General features: G+C 41.3%; 1 protein-coding gene and 1 non-coding gene across 4 annotated transcripts in view; both read left to right on the forward strand.

Annotated features, from left to right (window-relative positions):
• The first annotated feature begins 578 nt into the window (after positions 1 to 578).
• Positions 579 to 742, forward strand: LOC125899054 (U1 spliceosomal RNA). Its single transcript, XR_007450702.1, has one exon. It is a non-coding gene; the product is annotated as a U1 spliceosomal RNA (small nuclear RNA).
• A 10,526-nt stretch (positions 743 to 11,268) lies between these two features.
• LOC125897748 (roundabout homolog 2-like) overlaps positions 11,269 to 26,981 on the forward strand; it is a 124,099-nt gene continuing 108,386 nt past the window's right edge. For 2 of the 3 annotated variants that reach the window (XM_049591087.1, XM_049591088.1), the window contains exons 1-2: positions 19,044 to 19,586; positions 24,195 to 24,521. In XM_049591087.1, coding sequence (XP_049447044.1) covers positions 19,532 to 19,586; positions 24,195 to 24,521 — 382 coding nt within the window. In that variant the 5' untranslated portion in view covers positions 19,044 to 19,531. Of the gene's footprint in view, positions 11,352 to 19,043; positions 19,587 to 24,194; positions 24,522 to 26,981 lie in introns of those variants that run through there. The other variant, XM_049591089.1, reaches the window with a different exon arrangement.

Consider the following 26,981-nt stretch of genomic DNA (forward strand, 5'->3'; position numbering starts at 1 on the left):
TGAGCTCTTTTGGTCCAGCACACAGGAAGAATTCCATAGAGAGGCAAAAGGAGACCGGTATGAAACCTCATTGTAAGGTAAGGTCACACTGTTTAACAGTTGGGCAAAATTAGCCAAAATGTGGACTCAATTAAGCACGCTTGAGCTTTTCATTTTCATTTACCATTAATAACCATTCAAATGGTATGCTTCTTATTGTTTTCCAACTGGTGTGATTTGTTTCATGAACATTTTGTGTTGCAAAATAAATCGGATGTTTATTACAGACATTCAGCAGGTGCAAATGATAAGGAATAAATGGGTTAGGAAGAATTTATAGGTTTAGAAGCGCAGGTAAGAGAAACATCCTGTGGTCACAGCATGATGTAATACATTCCTTCAATATGTTCATTTGGTAGTGTGTATGTAAGTGAACTGTCATTCTTACACTTGTGAATCTACTCAAAATTTTCTAATAGTATTTTAAGCAATAATGACATTACCTAAAAAGGACTGACACCAGGGTTTCAGTGAGATTGAAAGCTTCACTGAAATAATATGAGGGTGACATCTTCCTCCCTATCACATGCCTTTAGCCTATACTTACCTGGCAGGGGAGATACCATGATCAAGAAGGTGGTTCACCCAGGGCGAGGCTCGGTCATTGCACTCCGATTGAGCTGACCTCTGCGAATTCCCCAAATGTGGGAATCTTGACTGCATAATTTCTGGTAGTGGGGGACTGCGTTCGCGCTCTCCCCTGATATTTGGGGCGGCAGTAGCTCAGTCCATAGGGACTTGGGTTGGGAACCGGAAGGTCGCCTGTTCGAGTCCCTGTCTGGACCAAATATGGAGCGTGGACTGGTGGCTGGAGAGGTGCCAGTTCACCTCCTGGGCCTTGAGCAAGGCACCGAACCCCCCAACCACTCAGGGCGCCTCACTCTGACATATCTCCACTTTGTGCATGTATATGTCCTGTTTGTGCATGTGTGTGTCTTTCAGACCTGTGTGTAATTGACAAGCAAGAGTGAAAACATTGAATTTCCCCTCAGGGGATTAATAAAGGAAATAAACTTAAACTTAAACTTATCCTCTGCCTCCAAATCAACATTTGAAGTTTAATCCATGGCAAAATTTTAAATCTTGTGGGTCACGTTTGCACAACCCAGTCGACAGAAAAAATGTTGGCAATGTTTGTTTCTGCAAACCATATATACGCTACATTTGTAAGTTATTATGTAGCAGATACATTAAAACTTTACATTTTAATTCATCCACTGTATCCGCTATGTGGTTAATATGTGGTCAGGTTTTTGCACAAAGAACACTTGGTTATTGTTAGGAAAAGATCATATTTTAGCTCAAAATGTCTTAGTAAAAAACAACCTTTTTTTGGCTCTATTCAGGCAGCAAATGCAACAGTGACCCTGTAAAAACAACCACTTTTGATCAAACGATATAACTAACTAACTAACTGACTAACTAACTAGCTAAGAAAACACAGCAATGATGCAGTAAAAAATAAACTGTTTTTTGTTGCACAAAAGGAGTGATGACTCAGTATAAAACAACCGCTTTTCCGGGCAGAAAACGTAACGATGGCTCTATAAAAGATTATGGGCCCTATTTAGATAGTCTAAAACGCGAAGTGCCAGGCGTGTGGCACATGGGCGTGTCCCAGTCACTTGCTAGGTAGATAGCGTGTTTTTAGACTGTGCACCATGGCGGAGAGTCTAAAAGGGTTGGACTTACTCTGTGAATTCATCATGGGTGTGTTTTGGGCGTATCATTCAGTAAGCCAATCAGATTGTCACCTCTCATTCCCTTTAAAGGAGGCATGATTGGAGTGCATGGCAGAGAGCTAGTTCAATGGCGGGCCTACCAACTGGAAAGAGTGAGCATGTTACAGCTGAGGAGACGGATCTCCTCGTGCGGGAGGTAAAGGCCCGTCAGAACCAGATCTACGGGGACAGCAGACAGGCACCCAAGCTCCCCGAGGTAAAGCAGGCGTGGGATCACTAATACAAGAAAGATCTTACTAAATATCTGTGGAATATTATTCAAACCTGTTTTCATCATATAACAGAGCACAGCTGTCAGGACTGCCGCGGAGCTCCCCAAGGTGCTGATCCTGCAGCTAGGACCTGTTCAACGTTTTCTCCCCCACCCACATTTGTTAATTGTTTTCACATGTTTCCTAGAGCTGTGTTCTGCCTCTTATTTGCATGTGTGTCCTCTCTACACTCAGATAACAAGATAATAATATAATATAATGTAGCCTAGTATAACATGTTAAATGTAATGTGTGAGCTTTGGTTTTCAATCAAAAAAATGATTGACTGGTCAGATAATTTCACAATTTCATTTGTCATTATTACAAATTATGATGATCATTATTACTGCGATTAGATCATTCTGATTAATGACTGACCATTAAGACGTTTCTGCTAAATATTTTAATGTGCACAATAATAACCTTTCACACTGTAATCATATTTTTATTTGTTATCTTTTGCATATGTGTGGCTGCTCCATGTGTGTCTGAGCAGAGTGCACGCGCGTTGTGCACCCGCTTAGAGACGCATATTACTAACTTGTTTAACAGCGAAATACTGCGCCGTTGACTTTAGACCAAGTTTTTGTTGGTCACTGGCACATTTGCTTTTTACGTCATCTAACTAGCAACGCGCCATGACTGCGCCTGATCACTCCTCATTTTTAGACCAACACACCATGAGAAGCGCAAGTTCATTTGCTAGTTAGACGATGAGGGCGCAGGGCGTGAAAATGACAACTGCGCCTGCATCTAAATAGCAATGACACTTTCGACATGGATTACGCGCCCTCCGCCGTCCACTTTAGACCATCTAAATAGGACCTTTTTGTTGCACTATCCCAACAGAAAAACCAATCAGGGCTCAGTAAAAAGTAACCACTTTTTTACACACTATTCCAATGGGAAATGGGGCACTGTTTCAATAAAAAAAACTGCTATTCCAGTAGGAAACACAGAGATGACTCAGTAAAACATATTACTTTAGGGGCACTATCCCCGAGGGAAAAACAGCAATGGGTCGCTTAAAAGCACCCACATTTGCTGGCTAAAAGATGCTGGAAGAAAAAGCTTGGTATCAGATGGGCAAACAAGTGCTGCAGTGTTGTACTTTCTGTTCCTAACGCTTACATCTGCTTTTTCAACCAATTTAAATATCAATAACCAGCAGATGAATTGTACTGCTCAGCCTGTATCATGGGATATGAATCATTATGTGAATAAAACAATGGCACAGCTAGGTGATGATGAGTCATATATCATCCCCCGACCTGTGGGAACTACATCAGTCCATTCTGTTAAGACTGATGATGAGATCAGAAATCACTGGGTTCAATGTTGTGGTGATGCAAGTGTCTGAAGAATGTTAGGGTAGTGTAGTAGACTTCATGTGAGTACAGGTCTGCTGCCATTTATCTCACAGACAGCAACACTGTACAACAATGTCCTTGGCTGTGTAGTGCACATTTTTTCCTAGGTAGAGAGTCAGGAGTATTGAATTTGTGTAAGTCAGCTGCATGCTAAGCTCTTTTATATTTCCAAGTTCCTGTCATCACTGGGTGAAGGTGACAACCAGGTGATAGGATCCCTTTCTTACTGCTTCTGGAAAAATAGCTATGTACTGTGCATTTGCCTTTAAAATAACCTATAAATAAATGATTATGGTTTGATTTCCTATATATTATTCATATATCCAAAACGGCTTCAAAAGTCAAGCAGAACTTTGATTATTAAGCCCAACTGTTGAGGTTTTGAATCATCACAGCTGAAATGTGAACAACAGTGGTGCTCTGATTCTGTATCCCATCTCAAAATGTTTTTCAGAAGTAAATCAGTTTGAATAAGAGTAAGGTTTGACAATGAAGAAATAACCTTTTCTTACCAAAAAAAAAAAGAAAATGTTTTCACTACATTCCCTTCTGAATTTGGCAACGCCCCCGGGTCCACCACGAACTCCCTTAGCAGTTTCTGCCAATGTGAAGGAACAGCAATGATACCAGGGTCCTTTTGGATCACTAAATCCCTCACCCGGTCACGCAGAGTGAGGCCGTAAACCCTCGGTCACTTGTATCCACAATCTCATTCTTTCGGTCACTGCCCAGAAACCTCATGACCATAGGTCAGGGACACACGGAAGACTGACCAGAAAACATAAAGTTGGAAGTGATGCGCAAAATCGGTGGTCAAACTCACTGTCCCTCTTACTCCCATTCCCTGACACACCTGAACTCCTCTGCTTGGATCATAGGAGCCCGTTAATGGAGCAGCCCAACATTTATTCAGGAGAAAACCATGTCTTCAGAAATGGAGGTGCTGCCTCAGTCTGAAAGTAGTCTAAAATGAATGCAGTTTTTCACTCACAGAAATGCAAATTTATGCAGCAAAAGTCCTCCAAAATCTAATCAGATCATCTAGTGTAGAGGAGTGCATGACAGGTTTCTAGGGGAACCTGTGGTGTACGTATTAGGTTTCTGACATGTATTGTTCTTGAGTTATTATGTTCTCAAGACTGTGCCTACACAGACAGATGCCAAGATGATGGCATAAAGCCCCACGCCACTCTAAAATGAGACAAGTCTTTCAGTAGATTTTTTCCTCTGTTTCTCTTATGAACTGGAGTCACTGAGCTTTATTTATTAATAAAACTTGTCAATGATCCGAACTGCACTGCTAGGATTACATGAAAAACACAATCTTGAAATGGCTTTGTATGAATAAGAATCTACAAATTATAATTGCTATCACTCACTTCAGTTATCATCAGAGAAATTAGTTTTGTCTAATCGTGGAAAATGGCTGATAGATAATCTTCATTGAAATCCAATAAGTATCTTTATCACTCTAACAACAGAACGCGATCAAATAGTATCAAAATTTGATGAGTGAAATATACTTATACTCCATTAGCTTCAGTTTTAAGTTTTAGGTTTGGTTGATGTGATATTATCTGATTTCAAAATGCTACTTTCATCAACAAATTAACCAAATGCTTGACCTGAGAGAAGCATTAAAATAAATTATCTATTCATTCATTGTTCATTCAAAAGTAGGAAAATCTTCTACTGAGCACATATCCTAGTTCATGTTTATAAAATTATGAATCTATTGAATTAAACCTTGTCTTACAAATGTACATGGAATTACCATGACCTCTGGAGACTGTATTATGTGGTGGTGGCACATAATGTGTAATGTGTTTCGTGCAGGCACTATGAAAACAATAGACTCAACAAAAGATGAACTGCACCTCACCTGGAAAGTAGACAAGATCAGGTGGCAGCAGCAGAGGTGGTAACAAAGCAGCATTCAAGTCGGACTGCCTTCAAAGAATATACAGGAAGTCACAGAAGTATCTACATCCTGTTAGATCCATCTGTAGACTACCTGTAGATTGCAATGGCCTACAATCTAGTGTTAAGTATTACCCACAAAACAGCGACAGCCAGGCATGCCCCATCATGCTCTGGGTCTTGCAGTTGGTGGAAAGCAACCAAAGGACCTGGCTCTAAAAACTATGTTTGCTCAATCTCACGAGGTTATCGTTGCCCACGTGTGCATGATATCAGAACAGGTCAGGATCAAGTTGGACATAAATGCATTGTGCAGTGATCAGGGGTGGTTGATTCTGCACAGGTCTGGCTAATTTCTAATAGCCTATTGGCAACTGAAAGTCAATTAGGATCTTTTGTCACGGTGGACATATGAATTCCCTGGTTCAGTGATGTCATGCAGTGGGCGGTGGTTAATGTTACAACCCCATGAGTAGCATAAAGAGCGAGAAGGTCTGCATAGGGAGGAGACTGGGGCAGTGTAAAACCAAAACTTAATGTTGAGTTCTTTTAACTTTATGTACCTTGAGTCCTTTACGTAGCTACGTTACGTACTAATGTCACTTTATGATTTGAACCAAAAACACAATCTATTTCTAAACCTAACCACAGTCACTTTACTTGCCTAAACCTAACCTCTTTACGTTAAAGCCTGATTTATCGTCCTGCATTAAGTCAACGACGTAGCTACGTCATAGGGTACGTGGCTACGCAGGAGGCTCGCCGTAGCCCCCGGTGTAACCTAACGTACACCTCCCACAAAGGTAAGGTAACTTTACATGAAGGACATAACGTCATTCGTGGGGTGCTAATTCGAAGGATATCATATGGACTACTGTGTGTGAATTTTCGTAGGATATCATTTGAATTATTCTATGAGGATACGTGCCATGAGAACAGCCTGCTTTTTAACATTACCTGGTAGTGGCTTGTAATGTCGTAAATTGCATGGTGGTGACACAGTTGAGTCTAGGCACCAAAACTACCTGGTTAGGTTCAGGAAAGGAAACATGATGGGGACGAACCTTAAAATGACTCAAAGTTCACTCACTCACTCCAAACACACATCTCCTACGTAAAGTCTGTGGTTTTGGGATCCATCCACCACCCCAACTTGTCTCCTTAGAAGACCGCTCAGGACCGCTTCCTTATTTACTCCTGTCACCGCATTCATCATGTGATTGCAGTAGGGATGGGCAGCACAAGCAAAAACACTATTCGAAAATCATGGCAACTATTCGACAATTTTTCGAATAAATTAAAAACCTAAAGACGCCCAAGCATGTTTCGTTTCCTAATCTCAGAGGTAGAATAACAATAAAGAAGTAACAATAAAAATGTGGCCACCCAGAGGAGATGCTAAAGATAAACTTTGTATCTAAAATGTTAGATTTGAATCATGATTATATATAAACTGAGGGTCAAACTTCTTGTGTCATATTAATAATATACAAGTGACTTCAAACCAATTTCTAAAATGGAACACCACTAAATATATTGAAGTAAAAGGAAATAATCTAAAAATGACATCAGGCCTGTAGCCTGTTTTCAGATCAATCTCATTGATTTAAAGTATCATACTGCTTCAAACCTCTAACACTGACACATGCTCTCTCTTAGACTCCATTTTACTGCATGTTTTTCTATTTCTTTTTATGAAACCACAGATCCAGTGCTGTTTTAGAAACATCTAACGAGATTAAGAGGTGAGTGCTACATAACTCTCTCACCCATGACTACCCGTTTGAGGCACAGAAAGAGGCCATTTCTATGGAAATGCAATGTTTACACGCATGGGAGAAGTCTATTATCTGCCATTTTGAAAATGTTAAGAGCACAGTGCTTCCTTGGGTCTTTCCCTTATATTGCTCTAAGCATTTTCTTCCTTTTTTATTGTTTTTCCTGTGCTCATCCAGAGGAAAAACAAATGGTGTAAATGTCTTTGCGCCTGATTAAACAGAAGCCCTTTCTTTCTCCTACACGTCTGTATCACCGGAGAGATAACCTCACTAGTGTCCCCCAAAGTACTGCTTCCACTTCAAGAAGCTGAATGGGGCCTTTTTCACCTTGAAAGCATTTAAATGGAGTTGGTAGGATTGGGCCCTTCTCCCTCCACTCTAGTAAGGTGTGTCAGGAGTTCAATTGTGTTTTGTGGAGCATGAAGGTATACACAGGAAGCAATGTGTCCAATGCAAGAGAATAAAGTGATAGTAATGCATTGACAACACCACTCGTCTCCAAGAGAGAAAGCTGCATCTCTTGAAAGGAGACATCTTGTGAAGTCTAGCTTTGATTTCAAGAGTCCTCTGCACATTACTTCAGAAGTGTCCCCAGAGGTATGGCACAGGTCGAGCTTTAAAGAACACTTGATGCAGAAAAGTGTGGTACTTCATAGCATAGTACTTCTTCCTACAATATAGTTACAACTCAGATTTATCATTTGAATTCAGCAGTGTTGCTTATCAATAAGAACTCTGTAGGCTAACCAAGACATCTAAATCATGTAAGTGTAAGATCAAAAGCTGAGTTTAGTTAGTGCATGTGGTGCCAGTGCCGATGATCTCTTCCCAACTCTCTCTAAGTGGGTCTTAGAGAAACAAAAATGTCTCCTGCATGGGGAACCTTTGACTCTAAACATAAAGAGTGTTAAATGTATCAAAATATTTATTTCTATGAAACAGACCATCGGTGCATGAAGGTGAAAACTCATCCAGTTACTTATGAAGTGACCATTTAAACTGTGTAACTGGGTGACCTGTCAAACATTATCTAATTAATGCAGAAAATAAAATCATTATTTTTTACTTTGAGTGTAAATAACCTGCCAGAGTGCATTAAAAGACACATCAAAATAGAGCTTGTTTATTCAAAAAAGTATCAGAGGAGGATCCCCAGACCACCCGACAATGTGCGAGGGGAACCACAAATGTCCCTAAATCCAAGGAACACCCCTGCATACACCTGACCTGTGTGGGGCTGCTGCAACTGGGTCAGCCAACCCGGTCTCATTCCCAAATCTTCAAATACCGACGGGGCGTAGCACCAAATTCTGGGCCTTATGCTTAAGCAGTCTCTATGGGCCCCCAACCCCTCCTGTCTTGATCCATATCTCCCTCAGGCACCGTTTGATTTTTTTGTGTTTTATGAACTGAGTTTGTTAAATTTTCCATTTGCTCTCTTTCTGTCTTTCTTTTCTTTTTTAGAAGCCCAGTTTCCCCTTCTTGGGGAAAGACATGTACTGTGGTGCTTCAGCAGCATAATCAGTCACTCCCTTAGCTCTAACTGTATCTAGTGCAGGGGCTAACTAGACCATTTTGCACCTTTAAGGCCCATTTATGCTCCCTTTACGTACGAAAATGTATACATCCGTTTCAAACAATGAAACAACACTGCCCACATACTTCCACGCGCCTTTTACGTTGGCATGGATGTTAACTAATATATCCACCAGGAGGAAGCCCAGTGTCAAAAGTGTATGACAAAAACAAACTCAAAAACAAACATGGCGACTGTGGAGGAGATATTGATAATGTACCTCTTGCATAAAAGACAAAAACAGAGGCAGCATTGTAGGAGGCGGTGGTCGGTGAGGCCGTTAAATACATCGCGACTGGAGGACGGAAAATTCCTTTCTCTAGTACTGCCGATGAGAGAAATTGAATTGTTATTTCTTCTTCGTGTCTCACTAGAGCTACGTATCGGGTAGTGACAGCAACATTGCCCCCACGGTTCCCGGTGGTACTGCTCCATTTGGCCCGTATCCGTAAGCTTTATGGAAATGTGCAGAAATACAGACGAAATGATCGCGGAGCACGGACAGAAGGCTCCATCCGTATCCGGATCCGTATTTAATGTTGAACATAAATGAGCCTTTAGGGGGTTAAAAAGGCCTCAGGGAGCTTACAGAGTTAAAAATTTTAGTATTTCAACCAATTTATTCAGCCAATTTTAAATTAGTTACAGTACTAATTACTTGACTGCAAGCAAAACCAAACTTTTCTTTCCAGGCTTTTGAGTCCCCTGCTCCCCTTTGAGGCCCTGGATAATTTTCCCTCCACTACAATACCCCTAAACAACAATGTTTGGTCAGTGGCCCGTCAGTGTCAAACAACAATACATACCCTTTAGTGGTGGTAGTATGAGCCGACCCAGGCAGCGGCAATTGTTTGCACTCTGGGCAACTACTGTGGTAAAAAAGAGCAAGGCAGTCCACATAAGGCAGGCAGGGAGGTGAAAGGGTCACTCAGACTCTGGACTTTAACCTGGGAGCCCGCTTTTTGTGTCCAGCGTTAAAGGAGCTATAGTCGTAAAATCCTCCTAATATGTCACAGAGACTAAGGAATAATGTTCATATAACATACTGATCACACCGACAACAATAGTACGGCCAGAATATTCACATTTTAAAAAATATTTTACGGTCCGTAAATCATGTTTGTTTTGAATTTGTGTTTTGGCCTGTTGCGCCACCCACCGTCGTCTACCAGTCACTCAGTCAGTAGAGTCTCAGCATCAGTTACAGTTACGACTGAGCTACAGCAGCACGGCAAGCAGCATTAGCAGTGTCCCGGTACATCGCATAAGCAGCTGGCTCCTCAGCTGTATCACGGCAGCAGTGTTAGCAGCAGAGAAGCCAGACTTGCTCAAATGGTCTGCTGGAAAACTGAAGATCACGGACGCGGCGACACAGCCCTGCCACGGCAGCCGCCCGTGGGCAAACAAATCAGTCTCCAGCATGCCGCTGTGGGGGGGGGGGGGGCGGACACGACTCGAGGCAGTATTTTGAATTTGAGTGCAGTAACCGGCCACATTCTTACATACAGCGCCTTTAAAGTAAAAGTCAATCAAGTTATTTTAATGATGACGTAGTCTGCTAGTGCTTGAAGCATACACTGGTGAAGTATGTCACAAAACATTATAGCAAACGTAGTTATTCTAAGCCAAACCCTGATGCTTTTGTCTAAACCTAACCATGGTCTTCCACCTCAGGAAGTCAACCCTAAAACAAAGACTTTTGCCAGCGTTCTAAGTTTATTTTAAAAAAGACTGTATACACGCTGGTGGCTTAGTGGTAGAGCAGGCGCCCCATGTACAAGGCTGTTGCTGCAGCGGCCCGGGCTCGACTCTGGCCTGTGGCCCTTTGCTGCATGCAGAGTTGGGTATAACGTGTTACAAAGTAACGTTACAGTACTTTGATTACTTTTTGCAGTAATGGGTAACCTAACGCGTTAGTTTGCTGTTTGAGTAATCAAATACTTAAGTACATTTTCAAACAAGACACCAGTTAATTCTGTTCTGTCTTTTTGAACGCTGGTCTTTCAGCTCCGAAACAGCAACGGCTGTCGTTTGGTTCTAATAATGGAGATAACGTTAAACCTGTCAGTCTGAAAGAAGCCACGGAGCTTGTGGCTCGCTACGTGGTCGGAGAAATGCTGCCGTTGTCTACGGTGGAGTCTAAATAGGTGGAGGAGGACTCACTGACAGACATATTTCAGACTCAGGACTTGCATCATGCGTGGTGCACGCTACACGCTGGTACTCACGTCTTTCACGGCATGTGTGATGTCATCGGGTTATTCTTGTCCTGTTTTTATTACTTTCGCTGTTATTTGAGTCACTGCCAGAACTGTCTGTTCATGTGCCAGCCGACATGTTGTTACAGTCACCTAAAAGCGTCAGCAGATGGCAGGAGCTACATTTGAAGCGTCATACGTAAACTGTCAAGCTACGGTATCTTCCACAGGAAGTTCTGACAAATGTTTCAGAATAAAAGCCTATTTAGAAAAAGGAGGGATTCTCTAGCTGATGTTATAAGGGGCTTTTAATTTGAAACAAGCGTTGAGTTTGAAATGACGGTGTGATATGTTAACTTTACAAAGACAACGGAGCGGATAAAAAGTAAATATATAAACACACAGAGGGATTAATAAATAACGGACCGTCTATAATGTAGTCTGTTTCAAATGAAGCTGGGAGCCTCTGCAGTTGTGGTGAGTAAAAGCCCCGCGCTATTTGTTAATGTTATTACTTAATGTCCGACCGTGAGGATGTACCATTGTTTGCTAGCTTGATGCTAATGACAGTAACGTTAACTCAGCGGGTTGACAAAGTGCCTCTGCTGTTTCACACCATCATTTCCCCCTTTTACTCTGTGTGGTAACATCCCTAGAGGAAATATTAAAAACACTGGGGTGTTGTTGTCATACAGTTGTCTACGGCAGCAGATCATTGTGTGTTTCTACTGGTCAAAGTGACGGCTGTGATGGGAGAGTTGGATCTCAGTGAAGAGCAAGTGGTCCATGGCTTTAATTTTGGAGACAAAAAAATGTAGGCTTAGTGCCCTGTGGTCCATTGCCCAATAGGAAATGTAGAATACTCAAAAGTACTTTAAAAGTGCCTGAGTTACTTTTCTCAGGGACTAAACAGCTGAGCTGAGCTGTAAACAGAGCTCAGCTGTTTATTTAGCCTAGCAATATCTCCAGACTATAGTAGCTGCAATGGATGACTTTGAACGCGATTTTGAAGAGTTTCTTGTAGCGGACACAGACTCAGAGCCAGTCGGAGTACACTGAGCGGACGAGAAGAGAGGCTGAATCCTCCGCTCACATTTTGCTGCACAGAATGGGATTCGGTGTATAATAAACCAGGCCAAATATTACACACTGGCCCTTTAAAGTAATTGAGTTACTTTACTCAGGGGGTAACACAGTAAAGTAACTGGTTACTTTTTTAGAAAGTAATGCAGTAACATACTTTGATTACTTTTAAAGTAACCCTTACCCAACACTGGCTGCATGTCACTCCCTCTCTCTCTCCCCCCTTCACGCTTGTCTGTCCTATACATTAAAGGCTAAAAAGAGAAGAGAAGATGTGTGTAACAAGCGAATTATTTATTTATTGACTAGCTGTGCCTGAACATCCAAAACCGATGCAGTAGGGTACCTTGCATGTTGAATTTTGATGTGATGGGCGAGGACAGGATATGTCTGAAGGTTAAAAACAGCCAATTCATTTATCTTACTATATAATGACTCTGTTCCACGTTTTTCTCCTCACTAACGTGGTCAATCCATGTGAAATTTGGCACAGTGGTAGAGGGTCATGGGAGGATGCGAATGAAGCAATATTACATCAATTGGCCAAAGGGGGGCGCTATAACAACCGATTGAAATTGCAAACTTTGAATGGGCATATCTCATGCCCCGTGTGTCGTAGAGACATGAACCTTTGTACAGAGATGCCTCTCCTCATGAGGAACAAATTTGCCTCAAGAACCCATAACTTCCGGTTATATAGATTTTCCGCCATTTTGAATTTTTTGAAAAACGCTTAAAATCGATCTCTTCCTAGGAAGTTTGACCGATCTGCATGAAACTCGGTAAACATAATCTAGGGACCAATATCTAAAGTTCCCTCTTGGCAAAAGTTGGAAAACTTACTAAAACTGAGCTTCTATAAGGCAATGAATATTGCAGAGGGCGTGGCTCATCACATCTCAAGGGTTTCACCGATCACCATGCAACTTTGTAGGCATATAACCACACATAATCTGAGGGGACCCCTCCATTACTGACCCCATCAAATAAAATGGGGGTGTAGAGAGCTAATTTCCTATCTAGGCCTAACCGCCATATCGATTTTTACTCAACTTGGTAGATATGTAGAACAGTACGCCTCAAGGTGACTGCAGAAATTTAACTCTAATTGGCAACTGGGTGGCGCTATAACAACAGAAAAATGCTAAAAAATGGCTAAAATGCAGCCGATCGCTGTGGCTCCCCCTGTGGCTTAATGTTTGGGTTTTTTTTTTCTTTTTTTCCTAATTTTTGGTATGACTAAGTCATGGTATGGTATGCTGTACATAATCACGGAAACTGTCAGTCAGTCATTCTGTCTGTCCCACATTTTTCTACTCACTGACATGGTCAATCCATGTGAAACTGCACATATGGCATGGGTAGAAGGTGACAAAGCTACCAATGGGTATGGACTAGTCACATATAATGATGAATATTTATATTATTTGTGAACTAACTGGCCGGTGGCCTCCTGTCATTTTGTTAAAGTGGCTCCCAGGCAAAGCAAGCTCAGTATCCCTGTCCTAGATGCATTAGTTTGGTATTGTGAAAAAATTGGTCCATCAGCTGCTCCAGCATCTTCTCTTGAACCAGGTGACTAGCCATTGGAGCGAATGGCTTTACTTTTTAAGGCTTTACAGTATCAGAGAGATCTGTCCAAGTGCAGTAGTCTGCTGTGTGACCATCAATTTTCATGACTTGGTTCAAAGTCTTCTGTGGGGTGTTGGGTTGCGACTGTTGAAGCACAAAATCCCCTAAAGGGATTTGCTTCTTGAACAGTCAGCTGGACCCTTCTCCACTTCCACAGTCAGCTCGCACTGTCTCTCTTTCCCCAGCCCCTTACTACCTTATGTTGCGTTTGTATGGAAGCACAGAGCAGTCATGAAAACACCTTATAACTTATGGAGCTGAGCCAATCTCAACAACAGGGAGGAGCTGCACAAGACAGAAGCTAACCACAGCCACCAAAGGCCCAAGTCACTGCAACTGATGGATTGTACAATCCATTACAACATAATTGATCTCATGTGGAGCAATTTACAGTTCAATACAGTACAACTTTATTTATCATATGGAGCAATATGAGAGCCAGAGTGACTCAGTGATCTGCAATCCAAAATGAAGAGCTGAAAGCAGCAGCCTCAGTAGGATTGGTAGCTCCATAAATCCTTGGATTTACTGGTTTTAATGTTTATGTGAGAAGTTTGCTCAGTGGAGCTCATGGTCACAGTGGAACAATATACAGAGTTTTCCTCCTGTCTTATATTTGATGCCTTTCTTTGTTGAAACAATATATTGGAGCACAATAAAAGTAGGGGGGCGGTTATATTAAAAAAGTATAAAAATGACATTTTTTCTGGGCGGAAAGGGAAAAGGCCAGGGTACTTTAAAAATATATGTTTTATTGGATATCTTATAGTGTTTTTCATAACATGGAAAACTGGATAGCAAGGTGAAAATGGCATGTTTCTATTACACTTTTATTACAATATATATTAACTAAACAGTGCCATCAGCTTGTCACTGAAACTCAAACTAGTTTAGCACCTTTTACAGCAAAAAGCTGCATATATTCATATTCATTATATTTGGAAACAATGAAAACAACTGCATTTTGATCCTGCAATTTAAAAAAACAAAAACATTCCTCTTGTTGTACATGATGCGGAAATACTCAAGTCATAGGTGTAAATTTTGAAGGCGCTGTTTGAGGCATCCACCAGACTGAAGACCCTAAGCTGTTAGGCAGAGCTTTGTCACTTGTATACAGGCTTGGGCTTTGTGGTCAGGACACATGTCTACTCTGTCTACTCTCACTAAGGCTGAGCATGCCTGGTGTTGAACACACTGTCACACACACCATCTGTTACCTCCAACACTCCTGGCTTGGACAAACACGGTTATGAGTAGGTAATGGTGCGGACAAAACTTGTGACCTTGACGCTGTCTTCTATGTGTGATCAACGGAGAGAGAGACAGAGAGGGAGAGGGAGAGAGAAAGGTAGATTGATGAGAGGCAGTAGCCCTTTTGATTTTGGTTTGTGTGAGAAAAAGGCAGCAGAGTCCCACGTTGCCTGGAAACATGTCTGTCTCAGTGTGTGATGAGAGATGGAGTCTTTCTCTGTCTCTCTTATCTTATTCAACTTCAAAGATAAACATCAAATCACCTCATTCAATAAACGTGCATTCTCTCTTTTTTGACCTTATGCCAGACATAAAATGCCATTATGCAATTACTTAGGCTGCATGCCATTTTCTCCTGGATGTTTCCATTTTAATGCTATTTTCAATCTCCCAGCCATACATATAGAAAGGCGCTTTTACAGATACACCTATTTTCAGAGGGTGTGTTAATGGCATCTCTGAGCATACAGTAACTCAAGTTCTGTAATGTATGTTTTTTATTCAGAGTATTATAGTGTACAAAAAATACAAGTGAATTTGGTGCATCGCAGTGATGTCTGATTGCATACAATGCAAGTGCAGCAAGAAGTAAGGCAAGCTTGAAATTATGTCTCGTGTTTTATTTACTTGATACAGCATTCTGCTTTTGTTAAGGGCTTTCTCAGCAGGATGACATAAAAACTGAAACAGAGATATAGAATTACACATAACATGGTGACTGGAGATTTCAGCCTAAGACATACAACAGCACACTGTTATGCAGATTTTAAACAGAATGTATGGTCACTTGTTCAATACATGTATAGTCCTGGTCAAACTTGACCAGAACTGCAATCATGACATCAGTGAGCCATTTATATCTACAAACGCCATGTTGTTCTTTAGTAGCCCAGAATGGACAACTCAAACACCAGCTCTAAATAGGGCCATTTGTGTTTTCCCGTTTTTAATTTAGCCACTGTAGTGTGCCAAGTTTCAGTTTGTTGCAATCTCCAACTGCACCACTAGATGTCGCTAAATCACACATTGATATACATTTTTTGTGTTCTTTTCTTGTTTGTTTCATTAGTCTGTTTGGATATGGATGAGAGGGTGGAGCTGTGGAGGGGCGAGGGGTAGATCAGACACAAACTGTATTGACGCCTTGCAGACAGCCTGTCAATCAAAGCGGCCCCACCCTTAATTATGTGTGACTTTGAGCCTTAATAAAATGTAAACGGGTGAGTTATATAAAAATTCACCCCTGTGCAGTTGCAACATGTACTCACTCCTAACCCATCAAATATCACCACTTTTACGTCTAAATATGACACTAGGTATCTTGGTTGCATCAGCTGTTGACTGTCTGGGACGCTGTGTCTAATTACTCCATTACATGCATTGTGTCTCTTTATAATACTCTTCTGTTTTCACATGAACTATACAAGTTCTGCTCGCTAGAAGCATACAGTCTTTTTCAAAATAAATTTACGACAGTAGTAAAACACCTCACATTCACATTTATTTCCTTGTGCAACAAAAGCATGTGGTTAGGTTTAGAAAAAAATGTCATGGTTTTGCTCCTGGGTGAAAGTCTGGTTTTGCTTGTCTCATCCACAGCCCCATCCCCTACCTTTTAGGGACTTTCCAGCTCCTTAAAATACATTGTTATCTGGTGGTGTTTCAAACTGACACAGTCCAGCAGTGTTATACACTGATGCCTCCCAGTGCTGTATCACACCTGCAAGAAAAGGCTGCTTTTTTCGTTAGTGTCTGTCACGGAAATCACTGACAAAGCAGTAGAATTGGACAACTTAGGAATGAGAACAGGTTGACAGTTGTTATGAATGGGGGAATTAGCTATAGAGACCAACATCGTTTTTTGCTTTCAACATGTTTATTTCTGCTTTAAAGCTGTCTGTGACGATTGACTCGCTTCTGGAGTTAGCCCCAAGTGGCCACTGAAAGAACTGCTGTTTTTGGCACTTCCAAGGACTTCATTTTTCAGCCCTCAAGGTTGCTGCTTGACATTGAACACTTGACGCTGAAATTAGCTTCAGTGTGTCTCTGTACTTGTCCCTAACAAACAAACTAATAAATAAAAATAATTGAATGTGAACCCTTTTTAGGATGCTATATAATCAGCTCTAGGCTGTCACTAGACTAAGAATGAAGTGGCGTGACAGATTTAATCAAATCCTGTGACATGTTAGTTTTTTACTCTAAAATCTCTTATTTGTGCTATTTACAGTGGGTGCAGTCTGTGATGCATGCAATACTAGCAGCAATATACAGTGTGAGTAGTTTTAAGTGGTTGCATGTGATATCATGTGTTTCACCATGCAGTAGTGTTCATACTGTCTCAAGTATGTCTTTATATCTATAGCTGTATTACTGGATGATGCGTATTAATCAGCACATTTTCCAGCGTCTAGAATAAATATTTTAATATCCATTTAGGCACATACATTACCATTTTGGCTTTAGATCTATTACAGTTTTCCACTTTTCCTATGACTGACTCTTTCAATTCTCCGTGGACAGTAATATGAGATTGAGACCAACATTATTTTCCAGCAGTAAGTGCTTATGATGAATAGCAGCATCTCTGTGTATTAAGTCATTTGGTATAATTAGCACTAACGTGTTCTTCAAGTTTCCTTCTCAGATCATTAAACTTCACCTTGATGGATTTTCTGAGGTTATTAATTTCTCCAAAAGCCTATTTATTATCTCCTTGTACTTCTGAAAGACAGGACGTTCAATGGGTTAAGGTCACTCTCTGTGTAAAGTCTGAAAAACTGTCTGAGACAAGTTACTCAAATCCTCCACTGCATTGTGGTTGATTCAGTAACAGAGATACAGTACTTTTTGACATTTCTTTAAAAATGCCTCTTTAAAAAATATTCCAGCCCGTCAGTTTTGTTGAAGGCTTGCATTACTGAAGCATAACTAAAAAGCTACCGAGAGGCAAGACATCTTCACACCATGAACTAAACTGAGCTGCCATAAGACCAATCTGACAGAAAAATTCTATTGAACACATCATTCTCTGATGGATGAGATCTCTCCAATTAAAATGATTGTGTTCACTTTACTCCCCCCTTCATACAGACTCGATTTAGCCATCGTCCACAATTACTATTCAATCTGCTGCTGTGAACACAATGCCAAAAATGGTTTAATTTCACCCTCTGGATCAATAACACCTGATACAGCCCATCTCATTCTCGTCTCACGGCGAGCCGCTGCATTTATAATGCTATTGACAATATTGAGCAGTATTGACGACAAGGCAGGAGAAGCACCTCGGGCAGTGGGCGGGAATGAAGTGCCATTTCTTTACATCTGTACGCCTTTTGTAAAAGCTTTTCAACCATGAAGGTGAAAATAAAATGCCACCTGGTAAAACTGGAAGGCTTTGTTTAAATTCTTTTGACTTGCCACATTGTGTTTTTGGCAGGATCTTGTACACAAGAGTTGATTAAAGGAAAAGCACAGAAATAATATAGCAGAAATAATGCATCAGCTCTGTCTCAAATCTGCAAGACAGAGGGGGCATGCTTGTTTGTTGGACAAACAAAATGGCTCCAGTGACAGTATTATCAAGTTGCAGTTGCAATGTTGCATACCAGAGCATTAGCTTGGGGATATTTGTTTTTTTTTAATTGGGTTGTCCTGATTTACTGAATGTGTAAAATTAAACCTGGCAGACTGTCCGTTATGTGTGCACAGAGCAGTGTCCTGATGCTGCATGTTGGTAAGAAACAGATGAGAGGGAACAAAAGGCAGAAACACTTCTGTTGAAGAAAAGGACATTTAATGAGTTTTTAGACACCCATGCAATTAAGTACAATTAAATGGTGATTAAAAATATCCACCAAAGATAACGTTAATACGTCTAATCTGTCCATGAGAGAATTGGAAGAAGGAAAACAAAACCTAACCAACAAAATGGCCAAAACAGCACACTTGCATTTAAATACATAGAGATCATGTTTGACTGATCAGACTGTGTGTTTGTGGATTTATCAGCTGTTTGTGTCAGATTGCCTCCAAGAAAAAAGGGGGGGACTAATGAGCATCATTATCAGCATCTAATTGTCCAGAGTGTAAAGTGCTGCTGAGTTTTGGCGTCCACATCTATTGTGTGTGTGTGTGTGTGTGTGTGTGTGTGTGTGTGTGTGTGTGTGTAATATTCGCCGGTTAGTTTCTCCCAGGGCAGCGGAGTGGAGAGGAGGGGCTGCGCTGTGCTGCACCGTGCCAGCCACTCACCTCTGACTGAATCCCGTCTCCCACCTTTTCATCACCCTCAACTTGTCCCGCGTGAGGATGGACGCGTTTCCCTGCGGTCGGACCCGGTAAAAGTGTCACAAGAATGCGGTCGGACGGGGAAACCGTGAGTAACCGGAGTGTCTTTGGGCGTCGGTGATGTTTGCAATTGGCGACTGCAGAAATTTCCAAACGTGTCGGGCGAGTCGACAGACCGCTGCTTACTGGTGTGTGCGCTCTTGGAGAGGAAGAATGGACATGTGAATGCTTTCTTTCAGCGGCTGAAATAACTGATTCGGTTGTGTTTAGTTCACTAACTTGAGACTGTAAATTATCACAAAGTCGCGCAACTGGAAACAGGATTGTTTGATTAATTGTTTTTTTTTCGCTTGAGGAGGAATTCATGCGCCGATAGCTTACGGGGCCAATATGCCAGAATGGGTCCTCTACAGTATTTATTTCTCTGTGGACTTCTATACACCCAAACCGACGGTAAGTTCATGAATAAACCTATGAGTAAATATTACGCTTGAAATGATTTCTTGCCTCACATTGAGCCTCAGAAACACACTGGGCTGTGACCTGAAGCGTTTATTCGACCCATGATCTTGTCAGTTCAAGTGCATGAAGAAGATGCCGAGTATGGTATCTCACATGATGTATAGTGATTGTGTTGTTCCTTTTAATATCATGCTTAATATCATAAACGCACCATGGCAATTAATATGCCATACCACAGTTGGTTCATTCAGTCTTGCTTTAAGATATAAAGCCAGGCCAACTGTTTAATGGCTTAGGTAGACTAAAGTTGCTTATTTATTCATAAGGTCTGCCTTAATTGAACACATTTGTTACAGGGCTAGTCTGCCATCTTTAAAATCACCTGTTTTTCTGCAAGTATTGTGGTTTGAAATATGTGCAGGCACTAAAAAAATGAGTCCACGCTAAACCTTTTGCATTTTGTGAGGGAAAAAAAGTCCTTAATTGGTGATGTTTTAATCAATTCAACTCCCTAAATCTTCATATGCTGGTTGTCTTACACTTATATAGTCCTTCAGAGATGTTGCAAACCTATCATTTATCAGCATGTGCTCACAGTTTGCTGTAATGGACTTATCTTAGGTCATATTCTGCATGGCCTATAATGCAAAAAGGTTGCTGAGGCAGATGATGTATAGCTGAAGTGGCTAATGTGCCATAGAGAGGATGCTTACTCATACTCTATATTCTGGAGATTCACCCCTGACTGTTTGTGTCTACAGGTTACTCATACAAAACACAGACATTCTGTGCATATGTGAAACTGCACATATCTAAGCCTCCTGACAGGAAGTGTTGTCCTTATCATGAAGTGCTTTTTTACTACTCTGTCCCCTGTAGCCCATATAACATAAATCTGTGTCAGTGGAGTAAATGAAGTGCAGGTGTGGGTGGTTCCAGGACACTGGAGTTACTGTGTTGCCAGTTTATTTGGTACAGCACATCTGTGCAATCTAAAGCAAAAGCAATACAATGACACCGCAATAATCCCACAGTATCTCTGTGAAGCTTATAGGGATCTTTTTTTTTTATTTGTTGATCAAAGAGTGTAGATTGAATTCTTGGGTCATTTTGGAGGCTGTAATTTGTATTGGACTGATGCTGAAAGGTGTTTCTAATATTTTGACCACTCTATTTTACGCACATGGGGGAATAATCAACACATTTTTGACCCAGTCGCAACAAAAACAGGGTTAATCACTGGGCTATTGCCGCTTGTAATAGATTCTGCACATATGTGTTACAATCGTAACACAGTGAACATTTCAGCCTCTTTGATTAAATTAAAATTTAAACATCTGTAGAAGGAAGCACAAGTAACCCAACTGTTTAAGTCTGACTGACTATGCCTGTGGCAGTACTGTAGGTAATCTGTGATCTATTGCAGAAAATAATGCTTAGAGTTTGCAGTCTGTGTACCAGTCTTTTATCAATATCACTGAATTGAGATTTGCAGGACTTGGACTGACATCGTGGTTGTGACATGTCAAACTTCATTTCAAATGATAAAGAACCTGAAGACAGGTGCTCCTTGCTCGACAATCAAATTAATCTCTTGGTTGTAAGCCGAAATTGAGTTCCTCTGAACTCGACTGGTGGACAGATGTCACATCAAAGTGACTTTTATTAGAGTGGTGCCTGCTTACAAGTCCTAATGTGTTCCTGACCAGCTTTTTCTGCAAGACCTTGAGTTTCAGCTTCAGCACCATGGACAGAACCCCATAAACAGGCCCACATGGCGGAGAGAAAAATAAAAAGACTCACAAAGCTTGATGATTAACAGCTTTAGGCAGTCCGAGACTAAAAGATCAGCCCCAGTTTGAGAATTTTCTAAATGTGTCCATACCAGGTGTCTTTATTTCAAGACATCACTGAATTCATTACATGTTCAGCTCTTAAAATGCCAACATTTAATTCAAGGAGTCACATAGACAGAAAAAAAATCCATCCATCTATTCATTTTCTATCCACACTTATTTATATTCAGGGTCATGGGGTGCTGGAGTATGCTGAGCAGAAAGCAGGCTGGATGGTTTGCCGGTCCATCACAGGGCAAACAGACTGACAGGACCCTGCAGGACCTTCTCGCTGTTAGATGACAGTACCAACCACTGTGCCACCCACAACTTAAATCATCTAATTTCAATTCTGTGTCTGACAGCACATTCAAACTGTACATTAGCCACAGTGGAGACTGAGTAATGGGACAACCAATTAGAGGAAGTCAGTATTCCAAGGACTGTATTTTTGTTTGTGAGTCCTTGTGGTTCCACACGAATGTTACTTACCCAAGAGATGTATGTATAGCTTTTTAAAAGCATGTTAAAAACATAATGTATCACCGCTGTTTGGTGTGTTGGCGCCAGCTAATGGAATGCGTTCTGTCAACAAAGCCCTTAACATTATAGACAGTCACATCAATTTTACTCACATTCGCAGCTTTATTTCTTTTGCTGTGTAGCAGCCAATAATCATAGTTGCCTTTGCAATTTGTGTGATTTGTCACCATCAGAGGCAAAAAGACAAGAGACCGTGTCATTTATTCATATCTGATTTATTTCTTTGCCTTATGACGGTTCAAAAACTCTATTTTAATGACTCAAAAATCACTCTCTAGGTTTGTCTGCATGCACACAACGGAAGAGGAAGACCTTTTAACACAGATATTGTAATGTGCTCATACACCATGAAACAGATGAGAGTTGTGATGCTGTCACGTCTGTAAACAAACACAGTGCCACTACATTTGGGTCATTCCTCTGTGACATTTAGAGGTGCAAGTTAAGAAACGGCATTGAGGTGTTCGCACGGCCAAATAAATGGCAAGAAGGAGCAGAGTAAGGGTTGTTAACTGGGTTGCTGTTACACGAATGATGATGTTATTCTTATCAGGATAGTCAGGATTATTCTCATGACATTTGCTGAGGATTGACTATCAAATACTTGGGTTTAAATCTAAATGTTACACATGCTAATAATGTAGTAATGTAGCCTTTAAAGGGGAAAGAGAACTGCGCATTTTGCATTATGCACACTGTTACATTACAAAGTGGAAAAAAATGGCTGTTCTGCACCCACTGAGACAACATGTTTGATGATGTCAGTGTTTGATGGAACGTGTTAATGAAAAAGCTAATGAGATGTAATGACTCCTCAGCTCCTGTCTGTGTAAGTAAACATGGGAGCCTGAGTGCAGTAACACAGCATATAGTGCAGTCAGTAAGAACCTGACACTAATCAACTTTCCTTCCAAGGACTGGAACGAAATTATACTGAGTTTTATTCTATCAATCACATACAAATGTGTGCACATCTAATGTTACCTGTTTGAAAATCATTAAAAATATCATAGTGGGAGTAGAGAACTACAATATATGGACCAGTTACTTTAAGTTTTTCTTATTTTCAGAGATATGACTCAAAATTTCTGATTGACACCTTATTTTAAAGGGATAGTTAGGATTTTTTTCAAGTGAGGTTGAAAAAGGTACTCATCCATAGCCAGTGTATTACATACAATAGATGTGTTTCAGCATGTCCCCAGTTTGGAAAAGCGGCATGAGTGTTGACACCTAAGCAAAGCAATGCACTGCTGTGGATGGGGGCCGCACGAAAAAAACTGTTACAGCCACTTAAAAAAAGTCCCACCAAAAAAATCAATATCAGTTTAAATGTAAGCTATATTGAGAATATTTTGACCACTTTCCCTTTCTGTCAGACAGCCTGTTCTGACGGGGCAGCTGTAGACGGCTTCAGTTCCCCATCTATGCCCTCTTCAAAGCCGCCAGACTCCACCAACAAAAACAGTAATTTTGGCTTACTGAACAACACAGGAGTTGCTGGTCTACCGCTGCCTCGATTAGTTAGTTAGTTTGTGATATTGTGTGACTTTAGTGAGTCTGAACTAACCCTTTAAACACTAAAGTCACCCAATAACCCTACCAAAGTAACTGATCGAGGCAGTGGTAGACCAGCAGCTCTTGTGTTCACCGATGTTAAAGTACTGTTTTTCTCAATGGAGTCTGGCTTTGAAGAGAGCGACTGCTTCAGTTTCCTGTCAGAAATTTCTGTGACTGCAAGGTAAAGTAGTGAAAATGCTCTCAATATGGCATACATTTAAAACGATACTGTTTTTCTTTAGGTGGTCCTGTCTTTAGGTGGCTGAAATACATCTTGTTGTTGACCCTTGCACAGCACTACATTGCACAGCTTCTTTATCAGTACTCCTGCCTGCTTTTTCAAACCAGGGGTGTGCCAACTGACATCTACTGTAGGTAATACACTGACTATGGGTAGGAACCCCATACAATACTGCGTTAAAAGATCCGAACTATCCCTTTAATCAGAAGTGGTATGGTAATCAACAACTCCCTTTCATCTACTGTTTCTATTTTGGAGGTACTTTGTTAGCGGGTGTTTGTCCTTGCTAACTAAACAGTTAATTTATTCCAGACATACTGCTGTTGCTGCTGCAGCAAAATTAAACTGCATTTTTTATGTGTTTGTATTTACTATGATAATTTCTTTAATGGAATTTTTACTCTGTCATTTTCTCTTCAGGGTCTCGTCTTCGCCAGGAAGACTTCCCTCCCCGCATTGTCGAGCACCCCTCTGACCTCATTGTGTCCAAAGGGGAACCAGCCACTCTCAACTGTAAGGCAGAGGGCCGTCCAGCCCCCACGGTGGAATGGTACAAAGATGGGGAGCGCGTTGAGACGGACCGCGACAACCCCCGTTCCCACCGTATGCTGCTGCCCAGCGGGTCCCTCTTCTTCCTACGTATCATCCACGGACGACGGAGCAAGCCCGATGATGGCAGCTACGTGTGTGTGGCCCGAAACTATCTGGGAGAGGCCGTAAGCCGGAACGCGTCTCTCGAAGTGGCATGTAAGTCTTCCTCATATCCCTCTGGGCACAGAGATAATGCCCTGGTCAAGGGAATCTCAGTGTTGCATGACAGAGAAATGGAAAAATAGTTATGCAGTATGTATTGAGGTTGGTAACCTTTTGTGGGGTGTATGAAAATGTAAAAAGTGTTAATGCTGAATCTGAAAAAGGTAGAGTTTATGTTAAATTAAGCATAACATTTTGGGGCTGTTGTGCTGAGAGATCCGTATATAAGATGTCATCTGTCATAATATGAGCAACATCACCTTTTCACCTACAAGTGTGTGCTTAACCGTGTGCATAACATGTGTGCGCATATGTGTGTGAATATGGTTTCAGACTGCTAGTGAGACCTGTTTGGATGACCTGTTTGAGTAATGTATGGGCAGAGCTGTGAATCGCTCCAGGGAGGGAGAGGAAAGGGGGGCATGATTTTAACCTAGCTAACTCTCCCTCTCGCTGTTTGGATTTGGAAAGATGCAGCCTGCTCCCAGCCAGTTCTCTCCCTGTGTGGGAGAGAGGCGCTCTGGGCTATTCACATTTCCATTATGTGCTAAACTGAGCTGATTTCTTGCCATGAACAAGATGCACACACGCTCGGACGCGCACACAGATATACATGCATGCACACACAAACACCCACACTGTCTCCCCTGCTCTCTGTTTCTCACTCTCATAGAGATGTAGTAAACAGGCATGAAAAAGAATATTCCAGGCAAATTTACAAAACATTTACCCACCCAGTTATTTCTACATACACTGAACAAAAATACAAATGCAACACCAGACTTTTACTATGGACATAAATGACTTATTTGTCTCAAATTTTGGTTGCAAAGTTGTTAAAATTTGTGTTACCAAACATAATACCGTGGATGTAACAAGTTTTCAAAGAGTGTGCCATTGGCGTGATGACTACAGGAATGTTCTCCAGGGCTTTTTCATATGAACTGAATGTTCATTTCACTACTATTAGCGGTCTCCAATGTTGTTTCCATGAATCTGGCAGTACATCCAACTGACATCACAACCATAGACCACATGTAACAACACCAGCTCAGGACCTCTACATCCATGATCCAGCAAGATCATTTCAGACCAGCTAGCTTGATCGCTGTTGCTTGGTTTGCAAAACAGCAGAAATTCAGCGCTATTTGTCAGAAACCGTCTCAGGGAAGTCCATCTGCATGCTTGTCCTTACTCACCAGGGTCTTGACCTGATAGCAGTCGGTTGTCCGACTTAAGTTCTCTTTACCAATGAATCCCAGTTTATACTGTACCAGGCCAATGGCAGACAACATGTATGGTGGTGTGTGGGTGAGCAGTTTGCTAATGTCAGAGTTGTGAATAGAGTATACCATGGTGGCAGTGGGGTTATGGTACAGGCTGGGATAAGCTACTGACAAAAAGAGAACCATGACAAGATTCTTAGGCTGTTGTCATGCCATTCATCCACCGCCATCACCTCAGCATGATAATGCATGGCCCCATGATGCAAGGATCTTTACACAATTCCTGGAAGCTGAAAACATCCCAGTTCTTGCATGGCCTGCATACTCACCAGACATGTCACCCACTGAGCATGTTTGGGATGCTCTGGAGCCGCGTATGACAGCGTGTTCCAATTCCTGCCAATATATAGCAACTCTGCACAGCCATTAATAGCAGTGGGCCAACATTCCACAGACCACAACTAACAACCTGGTCAACTCTATGTGAAGGAGATGTGTCACACTGCATGAGGCAAATAGTGGTCACACTAGACACTGACTGATTCTTGGGGGCATCTGTGACCAAAAAAAAATGCATTTCTGTAGCACTGGTCATATGAAAATCCAATAAATGTCTTTTTATTTCAAGATAATGCTGCACATTTTACAGCGGATTTTCATTGTGACCATCCCAAGAACACCTGTGTAGTAATGATACAGTTCAAACAGCATCTTGATATGCCACACCTGTCAGGTGGATGGATTATTTTGGAAAAGGAGAAGTGCTCACTAACAATGATTTTAACAAATTTGTGAGTAAAATGTGATAAAATAAGTCCTCTGTGGTGATCAAAAAGTCTTTAGTCTTTATGGTGTTTTTTGTAATAAGAATTGGAAGGGACACTAAAAAATATGGTCTTCATGGTGGTATTGTGGCTTGTGCTGATTTGTCACCCACTCTGGATTCTGTCTTTGGCTTTATGGGCAAATCATGAAACAGGGAGGGGGGGAGAAAAAACTGAGATAAGAGCCCTGAACCTAATAGCGACTCAGTCGAGACATTATCTGAGATCTCTGTGTCGTTTTGTGCACCACATCCTCCCTTTGTCTTATTGCCTTTTCCACATTAGACACTTGTATTTCTATTGTCTTGTTTTACTGGTGCTGTTTCCTCTCTTTTCTCTCAAATCAATAGTGGCGAAATGTCCTGGAAATACTAATGCTTAAGGAGATGTGGGTAAATAGGAGT

This window comes from Epinephelus fuscoguttatus, linkage group LG12, assembly GCF_011397635.1.
Source record: "Epinephelus fuscoguttatus linkage group LG12, E.fuscoguttatus.final_Chr_v1".
Classification (NCBI taxonomy): Eukaryota; Metazoa; Chordata; class Actinopteri; order Perciformes; family Serranidae; genus Epinephelus; species Epinephelus fuscoguttatus.